At 35.6% G+C, this 14,829-nt stretch overlaps 1 protein-coding gene across 1 annotated transcript; it reads right to left on the bottom strand.

The window, feature by feature from the left end:
• Nucleotides 1–2,535: 2,535 nt before the first annotated feature.
• LOC113706753 (small ribosomal subunit protein mS47) lies at nucleotides 2,536–12,624 on the bottom strand. Its single transcript, XM_027228728.2, has 14 exons — nucleotides 12,325–12,624; nucleotides 11,999–12,079; nucleotides 11,783–11,851; nucleotides 11,606–11,669; nucleotides 10,108–10,187; nucleotides 9,249–9,332; nucleotides 7,347–7,431; nucleotides 5,714–5,799; nucleotides 5,504–5,625; nucleotides 4,102–4,162; nucleotides 3,499–3,597; nucleotides 3,301–3,402; nucleotides 3,177–3,218; nucleotides 2,536–3,053 (listed from the first exon to the last, which is right to left on the bottom strand). The coding sequence occupies exons 1-14, from the start codon at nucleotides 12,451–12,453 to the stop codon at nucleotides 2,934–2,936; spliced, it is 1,224 nt and encodes a 407-aa protein (XP_027084529.1). The 5' UTR covers nucleotides 12,454–12,624; the 3' UTR covers nucleotides 2,536–2,933.
• Nucleotides 12,625–14,829: the final 2,205 nt, after the last annotated feature.

The following is a 14,829-nucleotide window of genomic DNA, read 5'->3' as shown; positions in this document are numbered from 1 at the left end:
TCTATAAGGCTTCGGCTTTACTTCATGATGTCTCTGGACAGATGATCCTTGCATTCTACAAGGAATTTGGACATATGATATTTTAGTAGCTGAGTGTAAATAGTTGTGCTTTAAGCTACAATTATGCATTTCTTGTGCAATTGTGCATGTAGATATAGAGGTAAATTTTCGAGTACTTTTCTCATTGTTGATGTCTAATGCTCACTCCAATTGACGGAGTTGTGCTTGGGAGAGCTAAGGCTTTGGTGCGGCATATTACTTAGTGGGTTAATACAACTATTTCCGTGAGGCTAATTCATTGGCAAATGGTAATCGCTATGTGTAAATCTTATATATACTGATAATGCATACACTATCATGGTTAGATGCATAATACATGAGCAAAATTTGGATTTTAATTTTAAATTTAAATGAATTGTCATGTATCCAATAATGATGGTATATACACTGTCAATATATAAAAGATTAATCCTTTATATATCTACAAGGTCAATATGTTTTCTCTGCTAAGTTCGAGTTACTAAATGAGTAATACTCTTTGTTTGCGTCACTAATCTATTGTTTTTGTATTATCTTCTGGAGGTAAAATTTATGTCCCTCTCGTTTATCTATTTAAAAATAAGATAAAGGGTTGGCATGCATTGTGCACATACGAGGTTTGCCCCAAAAAATTAAATAAATGATGAATTCAAGTCATATTAGTTCTGTTAAAGTTTAATCTGTTTGCAGCCTACCACCCTATGCTAGGCAATTTACTAGCTTGCAACTCGTCATTTTATTCTTCTTTTCTATTTTATTATGCTCTTCATTTTTCTATTTGTTGAGGGAGAATAGCTGATGTAGCCTTGTGGGTGCCTCATGGTGGATCGAATCCAGAGCCTCTCCTGTTGAATTTTGTCAACTGCTATCCAGTTGATGTAATTCTTATAAACATTTTGTGTAATTTCGTATAATTTTGGTGTAATCATGAAATTTGTCAACTTATGTAACTAAATTAAAATACAATTCACAATTACACCAAATGCAATAAATTACACCATCATTCGAACTTAATTGAAAAGAAGCCAATTGGAGGGGCCCATTTCCGCTCGTGGTTGCCTTACAAACGTCTGTTCCTGACCTCCAGTTTCGGCAATTATTCTTTTTGGCTTATGGGGCTAGAGATGCAAATGAGTCGAGTCAAGTCGAATTGAATCTCGACTCAATTTTATTAAACTCGAATTCAAATTTACACTCGATGAGCTTTTAATGTAAAGTTTGAGTTCAATTTTGATCTCAAATTCGAACCGAGTCAAACTTGAGTTTGAGCTTGAGCTTTGTTGAATTTTAGAAAAAATTAAAAAAACATAATTATTTTATTTTTTAAAAAATGACTAAAATAGTAAATTTTACTTTAAAAATAATAAAATAAAAAATTATACACACACACATACATACAATCGAGTGGTTAGCGAGCTAACGAATTGAGTTTCTTTATACTTGATTTTGAGTCAAATTTTGACCGAATCGACTCACGAGCGCTCATTAGTAACTTGATTCACGAGCGTTCATTGGTAACTTGATTCGTATGCAGGTCTAATGGGCTGTAAGCTGATAATTTCTTTGCAGCTCTAATAGAGCCGTATACTGAAAATTTGACGGGGCCGAAAAATGACACTTTCAGCGGCTGTGTCCAATTTCCTTTCGTAATGTACTGGATTGGCTGTAAAAACTATCACTTCCCAGTTGGTACCAAATCTTACGCCTAACAGGCTCAAAGATTATATCGTGTTCTAGAGCACAAAATTCTATGACGCATGACCCACAAATACTGGGCAACTTGAGCGGGCAGCTGGGCTTGGTTTTGTTTAAACAAGTCTAGTTTTTTCACTTTTTTTCCTTTTTTTTTCTTGAGGCAGTTCTTGCAAATAATTTTCGAAGAAAAAAAAAATCTGTCTTTTCCATGCTCTGTTTGATTTGAAGTTTAGAATGTCAATCGTCTAATGACCCCACAATCTTTGTTATCTCTTAGTGAGATATCTATGTGCCAGTGTTTAGAAACTGTTTGCAAATCCTCCATTGTCAACAATATTTACAATCAAAACAAAGTTCACATGTTCTTTCTATTATAGATTACATACAGGTTAAACATTTTGTCCAAAAACAGAATCCCCATATTTTAGATCACAATTCCAAATATCCTATTACCAATCAAATCCAATTTCAGTGAGGAAAAAAAGTACAGCTTAAATGCAGTTGATTCTTGTGGAATTTAATTTCCTGTTGTAATATTTCTTTGGATTGAGATTCTGGATGATGATTTCAGCTTAGCATTGTAGGGGTTTTTACAAAACCATGCTTTAAATGATAGCACAACCCTCAAAATGCAAGCTTTCAAAGAACATTTCCATATGCAAAATGCAGCATTTTTCCTATTGCATTTGCAACTACAAGCCTACAGCATAGTAACTACAAGGTATATTTATGGATGAAGACAATTTAGAGCAAATGTCTGTTGCATGATACCTAAATTGAACCAAAAGAAGAAACTGAACATGCAATAATCTAACAGACCATACCAATTGAGATGCAGCTTGCAAAACTATGTTAAGATGTATCCCAAACTAAATGAGCACACACATATAGATGATACATCTCATGCTATTCTGAAAAGACAACGCTGATGAATAAAATCTACTCATGCTACTCAAGAAGGAGTCACTAGTAAAGACACAGTAGGAGAATGTTGGTTTTTCGCTTTTAACCAACAAAAAATTGCCAGGACACCTTAGTATCCCAAACCCACGAAGGCAACACCTGACGATGAGAAGCTGATGATGTTGGTACCCATCAACTCAAAACTCCTAGATGGAAGCGTTTTCAGCCATTGGATCAGGTAGAATAGCTGTGAAAACCCCAAAAATTTCACCGCTGCATAGATGTTTCAGGAGAGACTATGCATATGGTTCTCGTACTGATGTAGGCAAGTTTAGTTCAGATTCAAATTCATCCAAAGGCAAAAAATGTGAGTCAACCATGTCCTTGGTGACATCTTCCAAATGTGGTGGATCCCACTGAAAGTTCAAGGTTAATATTAATCTCCTCGTTCTTTCTTTTTTCCGTTGCTTGGTAAACAGATACAGAATGAAGAACAATTTTGGCTAGAAGAAAGTATCATAGGTAAGATTAATAGATACCTTTGGAGCAAAGTCCTTGTCTACCAATCTTGCACGAACACCCTACATGTTATGTTCAGAATTAATATTGATACAAAACTGCGTTCAATGAATTGGATAAGAGCAATGTGGGAGTAAATCATACCTCACAGAGATCATTAGAGACTTGTTTAGAAATGAAATTCAAGGATATCCGGTATTCACGAGCCAGACACTGATCAAGAGGTTGAAACCTACCTTCTCTAATCTAAATATTGCAAGAGAAACAAAGGGTTTCAACTTTCATTCTTGGATAGAAGTTAGCAAGTCAATCCATGAGAGAGTGCAAACATTAACAGCTTACCGATTGTAAAGTGATTTTAAGGCTCAATGGAGATGCTTCCTTTATTTTTTTAAGAGTTGTACAGCACCAATCATCAAAAGATTCTGCTGCCCCTTGCTCCTGGTAAAACCATGACCAAAAAATATGGATCAAGTTTACCTCTCAAGAAAACATTGAGATGAGCAAAACTAAGAGAAATAACATGCATTACTTAGTGCTAACAAAACCCATATTAGCTCCCCATGTATTCCTTGAAGTTAGTTCCATCAATTGGAGGTTTGAAGCATTTTCCAAACAGAAAAATGGTGCTAATGTGTAGTGCAGCAACCCATTAGATAAGCTACAAGAAGCCTAGCATCCCACTGGGTTAGCACAATTATCTAATTGCTATCTACTTGCTTACCATTGCAAACTCTACACCCTGGTTGACCAGAAACTTATGCATACTCTTAATTCTTAGCACCAATTTGTCCTTTTTTTTTTCCAAAGTTAAATCAAACATTGCTAAATGCAAATGCAGTCTTTCAGAGATTTTGCCCGTTTTTAATTCTTCTTGCTCACAACCTGCCAATAAATTGACAGATATTTTGTATCCATATACCAACATATAAGTGTTGAACTTACCAAAGCATCTACAATTTCCTCAACTGTATCCAGGCTGAAACATTTGTCTATTCTTTCTAACCTGAGAAAGTGAGAGGTAGAGAGAGAAAGCAAGAGGGTAAATTAGAGAAAAATCATGACTGAAAAGCCAAATATTTTAACTCGTTTTCAGCAAAACTTTCTGTATGATAATCACAATCTGGGCTTTTAGCCTCTCAAGTCAAGATATATAGCTGTAAGTTAGAATCAAAGAATTATTTATCAAAAGCAAAAAAGTTCCAATTAGTGGGTCCATTACAACCTGGGAAGGTCACAGTTATCATGTATAAAACCAACCTCACTACTTTGCACGTTTCAAGGTTTCTCATTTATGCCCCTGGGGGCCTCCAATACCACCACTGGAGGATGCATGTCTACCAGGACAGCTACTTATAGTTTCATATAGATTTCCTGATAAACTGTATTGAGCAAGCACAGGAAAGACCTCCAGCATGTAGTAGTTCAACAACAACATGGCCATTAACACATAGGATACAGAGCGCAAGGATGGAAATGGGCATCTAGAAGCTCATAAATGTCCATTGGCTACTAGCAAGTCTAATCTTGGGATTGTTCTCATTCGCTTTAAGCTGATTATAAAAAGCAATTGGCAGATAAAACTAATCCTCCTTTTCCATTAAATGGTTCAAAAAGTTCGTAGCCCTTTCCAAAAGCAACTCAACGGCTACTTTCAAAGTCAGCTATTTTCAGCATACAATAAGCTGAAAGCCAAGACCAAAAAACAACATCTCAAAATAGCTTTTGGCCAAACCCAGTAAGTCATACCACTTTCATTTCAGAATTTGACTAACAATGAAAAATAATTAAGGTACTGCTTGTAGTTTAAAGGGAGAAACAAATTTCAAAAAAAAAAGTTCACAGTAAATATAAAGCAAGGCTTTTCTGGGACTCCTGAAGATGATATATTGGAACCTCTTCACCCCAATGTCAAATCCCAAGCATTCTGTTCATGTCATCCCCTATTCCCTTAGCCAAATGGTAATAAAGAAAAATGACAAACAAAATCTGAAAATCTCTGCGGCCAATTGAAAGGGTTAATTAGGAAAGACAAAATGACAAAAGCTTTCACCTAGAATCCAGAAACTAATTGTCTAGCTTTGTAGATGTGCAGAAGGTCAGTATCGATATGAAATGTTCCCTGTGAGCCGTAGCAGAGTTGACGGAAGCAAATTGAATTGGGAACTGAGCCAGAATCAATATATGGACTGAGTATTTTCATTTAGTCATTGGTTCACTGTCTTTATTCACGGGTTGATGGTCTTTGCATGTTAGCTATGTGTTAGTTTCCCGACTTTCACAAAAGAATAAAAAATAAATGAAAAAGAAATTCAAAAGAAAAGGTTTCTGGAAAAAAATGGATTACTTGTGAAGAACGCTTCTCCTATCTGGGTAGACAAGATCACCATATTGAGCAAGAGAATTTTCAACCACAGTATGATCATCCGTATTCAATTTACCAAGGCGTTCTTCAATCAAAGGAAGCCTCTGAAGAGAAATGTATAAATAAGCATCAATTTATGATGTGAAATGATACTTAAGCAAACAAGCCCCACACTTAATTACAAAAGATTACTTCTTTCAGAGAATAGTGCGTAGCAAGGCCACAGGCTATCATTTCTACACCATTAAGCTTTTCTCCTGTCAGAGCCAAATATTCTCCTGCAAAGCAAAAGATACTTCAAACTTTCTGAGAACTTTGCATGTAAAAATCAAACCTTAGTTGCTGAAATTTCCATCCATAACCTAGCAGACATAACCTGTGATATTTAGCAACAGAACATCTACAAAGGAAACAAGAAAATCCATCAAACTATTCATTACACCACTGTTCTACTCTGAGGAGCATCAATACCCAGGCGAATACTCATAAAAGTCACAAGTACAAATTACAAGGATCTCAGAACTCAAGGATCTAAATATGTTCACAATGCCAAAAAAATCCAATTACTTTGAATAAAGAGATATTAAATCATGAGGAATCTTAAGTTGTTTTTGTTTTGAACTTAAAACAACCTCAAAAAGAGTGGAAACATAAAATGGCCTTGGAAAAGAGAATATTAGTTGAGTAGTTTAACGGTGGGTAAAGAAAACAAGGTGTAAATTGATCTTAAGTAGTTCAGACAACACTGTCAGAGCAAAAAAATATATATATTGCTTTCTGGTAAAGGCAGAGCTACAAAAAAATTGCTTTATGGTAAAGGCAGAGCTAAGTTATTAATATCTTATCTGGATTTGTAGAATGCACTAGAAATATAGACAAGAAGCAACTACACCAGCAGTCTATTTTCATCCATCAAGGCATATGATGCAGAAAATCTGACCATCAACCTTGACTTGGGTACTCATCCAGGACAGAGGCAGGACAGCTGCAGTAGGCAATGACCACAGCACAGAATCCTGATAATATAAGCCCTCATAAAAGAAATCCCTCAATATTGTCTACTTGTGCAATAATTTTTCTCAAGAAAACACTTCATGTCCCAGGATGCTTCCCTCTCGGAGGATTGGTCACAACTGTTCTTTTTCTTTGCTATGAAATATAAGAAAGTAATTAGGAGATAAGACAAATTCACAATCTGACATAATCTAACAACCTTCCTCAGTCAAATAACTATTTTAGGACTTGGCATCTTTCTTTTGGACCTTCCCTTTTCTGTCGCTTTCCAATTGTTGTCTTTCAGACTTCCATCAAAGCCTCTCAATACCAAGAATTACATTGTCAAATAGTCAGTTTACAACTTCTCAAACCCTTTTCCATCAATGGCTTTCGTCTTTTAAAACCCTGTATAATATAGAGCTGACCCTGATTTGTCAGTGCGCCAAAATTTGGCACAATGCAATAAGCTTATAGGTTGACTATGATTTTACAGTGCAGTCTTCCGCTCTCAATCTTGAGCCTACGATATTGAACATTTCAAAGAGCAAAGCTGTAAGCATTTGCAAATCAATTTAAAAATGCCGCATGCTTGCATTTAAAGACATTCTCAAGTGCCAGAAAAATAGTTTCCCAGATAAAGTAAATTACTTTATGTTATCCTCAATCTAGAACTGCACTTCTGCAGCAATTCAAAAATGTCCAGCCCAAACATGTCCCCCTCTTTCCCCAAACAAATCTCAATTGTAGAAGAATAAGACAAGGTCTGTCCAACTAATTTTAGGCTAATAGAAAATTTCTCACGCATTATGAAGAGCAATCCTCTAGTTACCTAAATAACCAGGAAGACGAGAAAGATAATAGGAAGCCCCTGCATCAGGATGGAAACCAATTTGAGCCTCCGGCGTAGCAAAAACCTGCAATTGATCCTTTTAAAAATTAGCATCATTTCAGAAAAGAGAAATTTGTTCAAACTTACAAGCTAAAGTTTCTTTTCTTGCATCCTAAGAAAAAATGAAGAGAAAGTGAAAATAGATATAGTTGCCTCAATTCCATCCATATGATAAGGGTGCAGAAAGGGGAACTAAAATTGGATAAGTTGCTTTCCCTCTTAGCTCACATTTTCTTCTCTAAATCTCATATAAAACAAAAAAAAAAAGGTAAATGACAATCCTTCACATAGATGAACAATTCATCCTCAACTTGGAACAAGGATAATGTAAATTAAGGATACAATCTTTCCGTACAACATGGATTTTTTCACTGTATAGTTATCAAAGAGATATTTAATCACAGGGAAATATGACTAACTAACCTTGTTAGAGAACAAAACCCCTAATGACCCATCCATCACATAAATGAAGTAAAAACAACTATTCAGGCCACCAAAAGAGACATGGTAAATCATTAGAAAATTACAGAATGAAGATGCCTAACATAGCTCATAAACTGAAAAACATGTCCTTGTATTTTTCATATAGAAGCAATTATCAGGTTTTCTCAAAAAAGAAACATGTCACTTTGGCTTATCAAAAAGATTATTACCCATCAAAGGTAAGATAAACTAGACCAATAGAGCATGATTAAGACATGCAAGTCAGACCAGAAGTAGCATTCTCACTGGCTGAGGTACAAGGATAAAGCAGTCAAGGATATTGATTTCATAATATGGGGCACACTTTCAGATTAAATTTTTGATAGGATGTAACCAATTGGGCTCTATATTGATTATTAATATGGAAAGCACACACAACCATTGAGGGTACTATAAAAGTACTAAATCACGACAAAGCTAATGGCATTACACATCCAGGAAAAGTTCATAATATTCTAGAGGTGACTATTAACTGGTTATTTGATATAAGTAATAGCTCAAAAGCAGCAATCCATCCAATTTGTGAGTTGTCCTTTACCAATTTCCACATGCACTACATTCTATAACAGAACCAATTGCATTGGATTCTAATCAGAAGCCTACCATGTAGGATATAAACCACAGCGCTATACCAATTGTATTGGAGTCTAACATGCACTACATTCTATAGCAAAACCAAATGCATTGGAGTCTAATCAGAAGCCTACCAGGTAGGATATAAACCACAGCATTATACCGTCACCTGTTCTTCCTTTAAGCCCTTATACATGTCTAAATTGCCATTCAAAGACATGTTTTCTTTCTGCTTGCTAATGTACTAGGTAGCAACTTTTCACAAAGGTTAACAACTTGCATGTATACGTCAGTGTTTGGAGGTCAAAATTGGTCATATGACTATGCTACATAAATGCTATGAGGTCATAATTAAGCTTATTCAACAAAATGCAGCTGGAGACAACCAGACAACTGCTTATACACAGTTTCCTTTACTCAAATGGACAGCCTGCTAATGCTCTGATCAAGCGACAAAAATATGTATACATTCACAAAGATTTAGTAGTCAGGTTGCATTTATACATGTATGTAGGTACAGTGTCTCTAAATGTCAACCATATAAACTTCAACTGTTTCACAATTTAAGTAACCAAAAAGAAAGCATAAACTTAAGATATTACACAACATATTATGAGTATTTAGTCATTGTACACTGTTGTATGTTCATATGAGGCAAAGCATCCTCAGAATATATGGGGATATGCTTTAAGGGAAGAATGGCTATACCTACTAAATGACTAACCAGAATTACTTTAAGAACAGTATTTAAATCATGTGTAGGTTTGCTAAAGAAATTGTTCATACTGTCTTATCAGTCACAACGCGATACATTCCAGGGAGCGAAATACCTGCCCCGCCTCCCATTGTGATGCCATCCAAAATAGCCACCTGGACAAGTATATATAATTCCTCAATACCACCACAAACTCCAAACAAAGATATTCAGAAGAATAAACACATGTAAACATGACAGATAAGTTCAAATGAGAGACAAACAACCACCTTGATGGGAGACTTGTATCCACGAAAAGGAAAAAAAAAATTCTCAGAAACTTAAGGTAATAGATTAACCTAAGAACTGCAGACAGTGATCTTCTCACAAAAGGAGCTTTCTTTTGTAATTCGCAGAAGTTGAACGTTAACCATATCTTATTTTAGCTAAATGTTGTCTCTCTCAGCTCATATAAACAAGAAAAATTTAGCCTCATTAGCCACACCAATGACCACCCTTGTGCACCTTCGAAAATATGTAGCCACATTAGAGCAAATAGTTTTAGATTGCAGAAATTCGTAACACACAAGCCTAAAATATTAAAGGGATGCAATCTTCAGTAGCATTTTAAAAATTGGCAGAATGACTCTCTAGTCCCCATATTTAACAGAAGGAAAAAGAAAAAGGATAGCCATCATCTCTAATTTTTCAAGGAAAGACAATAGAGAAACCAAGAAAATATCCACTCTTAGCTCTTTGATGAGGAGTTAACTGATGATTATCTTGTTGGCAGTTTTTCTCCTTTTTGAGAGGCAATGCGGCATTTAAATGAATAATATCTTTTACATGGGCAGCAACTCCTTTTCTTTTAGATGACATAAATAATTTTGGCCTATCAAACCAAGAAAACAAAGACCAAACTATGTAAAACAGAAGGAATGGAATACTCACGTTTGGCTTGAAATACGTTCCTAGGAGATAGACGAAATTATAGACAGTCTGAAAGAAAGTTTTACATTCTTCAAGCTTTCCTGCAAATATTCATAGTAAAGAAAATCTTTTTAGCTGCAGAGCACATCACAACCAAGTATAATCACAACACAAAGTGACATATTTTACAGGTTTTACACTTCTCAAGTAAAAGTGTATCATTACAAAGTTTCAATGCCAGAGTTGTGATGGTGGGGTGTCAATATATCTGATAACTGAGTATAACTTTGAGCAATGAATGTGTTTGTGTAACTTTTCTTTCAAAATTTATCCAGAACTTAGATGAAAAGACATTTTATCTGAAGTTTAAAGGCAGCATTGCAAGCATCCAACAATTCAGTTCTTTTTCAACTACAAAAGCACACAACAAAAACATTTTTAGATTCTAGTTTTGCAGTCTTAATTGTTAGATCCTAAGTAACAGCACAACAGGGCATAAGAAGGAAAAGCACCAACTAACAAGTTACATCAGAAATCGAAATCAGATCAATCATATTAATGAAATCTGACTGGTGGTATGTTTCACAAACTTCAGGACCTACCAGAAAGCAGTGCGATTGACATGTTATCAAACCAATGGAATCTATATATATTGGTCATATAATTATTTTCCTCAAATGCGCCTATCCTAGAGCTTCTTCAAAATGGCCACACAGAATCTGCGACTACTATTCTGAATTTCAGAAACTGATGAAACCAAAATGGTCAGTGGAATGTGACAGACAATACAATCTGTATGCCTGAAGACATTAAATCCAAATACAAACATGTGAGACCACAACATATCCCTACAAATGTATCCTAATGCAAAAGGTTATGTATCAATATTTTGATGAACAGTGAAATGCAAAGGGTGCACCATACGTAACAAAGGTGATGAATGACAAGCACTTAAAAATTTCCCATCACGCCTAAATATCAACAGCAAAAAACTCCATCCATGCATCCATACTAGTAGAAAGGGCATTATGCTGTGCACCAGCAATACCAGAAAGAGAGCATCATTTATATTGACTTCCCTAAGCTCGATGCCAAGCAACCAGCAAAGAAACAAAAGTTAAGCATCCTTGATCAATCAATGAAGTCTATCATAAAACATCAACAACCAAGACTAAGGGTGTGTTTGATAAAATTGAAGTCTGCACACTGAAATCTGAAATCTGAATCCATTAATTTATTGAATTGTTAAGTATTAAATCTAATACATTTGGATGTATATCACATTCAGTAATAAGTAAATAACTTATCACTTATTTTTGAGAACAAGTTTTGCCTAGGAAATTCAGTGCCACTTAATTAATTCAGATGTTCAGTTTTTTGTTATCAAATGCGTCTAAACATTTTAAGAAATGAGCCCATTAAGTTTAAGTACTGAATTGGGTTATCAAACAGGGCCTAAGAAACTCCAAAAAATTCAGGAAAAATCCACAGAAAGCCTATTAACAAAATGGTGACCAACCTTCATTAATCAACTGATGAAGCAGCACCATATCCGCACCTGAACAGAATGCCTTGCCACTACCCTTCAATAAGTTCAAGGATTACGTCAATATCCAGCTTTCAACTCATCTTCCAATAATTGGATTCCAAAAAACCACGAAGCAAAGATAAAAAAGGGGTCCGTAGTATCCATTACCTTCATCATGACAAATCCAATATCTGTATTTTCTTCCCAAGACTCGTACAATCTATTTAACCTAGCAGCCTACCATGAAAATCAGTGCAGGAAGTTTAGCACTGGGGTCTAATAACATAGTAAAGATAAAAAAGAACAAAATCCACATATACAATCCTCAAATGTCCTAACTAACATATAAGCACAAAAACATTATGAAATAAAAGAGTTACGGACCATATCAGTAGTAAGAGCGTTTAGTGAAGAAGGCCTGTTGAGTACAGCTGCTCTGGACTTAGCCCTTCCTTCTACCAAAACCTGACAATTAAACATCCAAGTTCAACATTTATCCATCCATAGCCCTCAAAAATGCTCAACAAAGTGGAATTTTTCAAAAAAATTGAAACTTCATGAACTTAAACAAAACGGGCAGGCAGCAGAAATGCAAAGTACAATAAATCAAGAATGCCAATTTCTTGAAAATTTGCACTTATATTGAGATAAAAATCACGCCACAAACAAACCCATGTTCCAAAAAGTTTAAAGACTTGAGAGAAACAGACCTGCTCTTGATGACAGTCGAGAAGGGTATAGCTGGGAAGGGCAAAACCAGTTCTGGTTTGATTGAACAAAGAGCCATTTCTTCGTAAAGACTGCTTCAATGGCGATAAAAGTTTCAGCCTTTGCATCATTCTTTAATCAGAAGTGCTTTTTTCCCCTTTTTTTTTTGTTGTTGGGGGGGGGGGGGGGGGGGGGGGGGTTGGGGAAGGATACGGAGACTGAGAATTTGTTGCGGCTCCTGCTTTGGGCTCTTCCTCACTATTCTTCTAGTACCACGCAGCAGCGAAGGTTCTGTTTCCTTTGCGTTGTTTGTGTGTGTGTGTGTGTTGGGGGGGGGGGGGGGGGGGGGCGGGGAAGGGGATTGGGTTGGGTGAGAAGTTTTGTAGCAGTCTACGTTTTACCTGCACATTTGCACGGAGGGAAAAAAAATTTTTGCAAGAAGCAGTTTTGATTTCCAATTTATAACTCAGTGTGCAAAACTAATCTCCAATCTATTTTACAATATAACTGTAATCTTTGCCAACCTACCCAATTGTGGGTGAGAGTGGACAATCAATGAATTTTCTTTGATTTTGCTGGAATCAAATCAAGTGATAACGTACTGATATGTAAAACTCTTTTTTTATTAACATGAAAACTCTGAATTCATTACGAACTTCAAAAGGCATGTGTTTTCTTGCCCAAAATTCTAGTGATATTAGTTTCAACATTACAACACACAAAAGTTCATTAATTTGGAAGTGCACATTAAACAAAAACTACAACATCACTAGAAAAATAGTAGCATCCAGCATTACTCGTCCTGCTAGAAAAATCGCCATTCATTTTACTTTTTCTTTTTCATTAGGTCTCACAACATGTTCCCCACTAATACTTAGTCAAGAGTTATTTGAAATTTAAAATGGATTTGCACATCTTTGATTTTAAAATGTACACTTACAAATAGAATTGGTCATCTGCTATGTGTCATATGAGGATTTGGAATACTAAAAACTTTGTACAAGTTTGGTTTAGCAACAGGGGCAAAGGGTAGTTTCAGGGCCTTTTTTTGATGATTTGTCTTTCTTTTCATTTCTTTTGTTGCCATTAGTAATACTAATTAATCCACACAATTAGTATGTTAGTAAGAATAAGAATTGAGAATAAATCTTAAACAAATTGTAGATTTTTTGCTAATTTGCTTATAGTTTTCTTTGCATTTGAACCAACACTTCTAACCTGAAACATAATATATTAATTATAAGCATTAATGCAAACAGACATCTAATGGAATTGAAATAATTTAGTAGTAGTTTACTTACATATCTTCTAGATCACTCTATTAAGATCTATTTGTGATAAGCCACCTATACTTTATACTTCAATCAATTCATCTCTTTTTTTTTTGTGAAAGACTTACATCTTGACTTGTTTGAGTCTCTTGACTAGTTTCATATTCCTCTTACTTGCTACCGCATTAGTTTCCTACCAAAGTTTGCATGTCCTTGAGTTATGACCTCTCTCTCACCACAATATGTGTACTTACGGATTTGTTTAAATCTTCTCACTTTTTTCATTTTCTCTTTTGTTTGCTATAGATCAACACAAGATTTCCCCCTCTATTTCTTGGGTCTTCTTGATATCCTTCCATATGTTGGTAGGAGTTGTGGTTCAATATTCACAGATAGCATGCATGAGTCATAATGTCTAAAATAAGTTTTCACACTATAATAGTTATCAATATAATCGATAGGGTTATTCATTACAATCTATAGGGTTGAAATTGCATGAAAACATGGTATCCCTGTCAAATTCCGTTTCCAGATGGAGCATGCTTGTTGTATTGTGCCATCTCACTACCTTGGGCCAGTTGCTGCTTGCTAGGAAACTATTTTAGCTCTATAGCATTGATATCTATTCTAAAATACTTGTTCTTCTTCATTTCTTGATTTTTTAAACTAACATAGTCCAGATTCTAGTCCTCCTTTAATGTCTCAACATATCTACTTTCTACGCACCCAAATTTCATACTTTTATTGTAATATGAAAATCCATAATTTTGCTTGTTTTGAAATGTTCTAACTTGCAAACTACCATCCTTTTTCATCCTTGTAGGATATATGTACTATTCACAACCCTCACGACGGGACTGTCACTCTCTCTAGTGCCCCATTCTAGGAGACTTGGGCTGGTCACTATTGAGGACGTTTTTTCAGGATACAATTCGAATGATGGAGCTGCCTGATTCTAAAATTGGGTTGTTTCCAATTCGCTCGCCGTTACTAAGGGAATCCTTGCTAGTTTCTTTTCCTCCTCTTATTGATATGCTTAAACTCAATGGATAATTTCGCTTGACCTAGGGTTGCGATTGAGACTCGAGTCGAGGTGCGCATTTGAGGGTCGAGGGAGCCCGAATTACTGCGAGGATTGCTTGCATGACAAGGACTCGAGTTGAGGGATTCAACCACCACTAGTCGTGACATCTCTCACTAAGGATTCGAATTTAGGATGACTGTGCCAAAGGGCAT

The sequence above is a fragment of the Coffea arabica genome, chromosome 8c (genome assembly GCF_036785885.1).
Source record: "Coffea arabica cultivar ET-39 chromosome 8c, Coffea Arabica ET-39 HiFi, whole genome shotgun sequence".
NCBI lineage: Eukaryota > Viridiplantae > Streptophyta > Magnoliopsida > Gentianales > Rubiaceae > Coffea > Coffea arabica.
The sequence above is the reverse complement of the archived record's forward strand: the minus strand, read 5'-3'. Positions and strand labels throughout refer to the sequence as shown.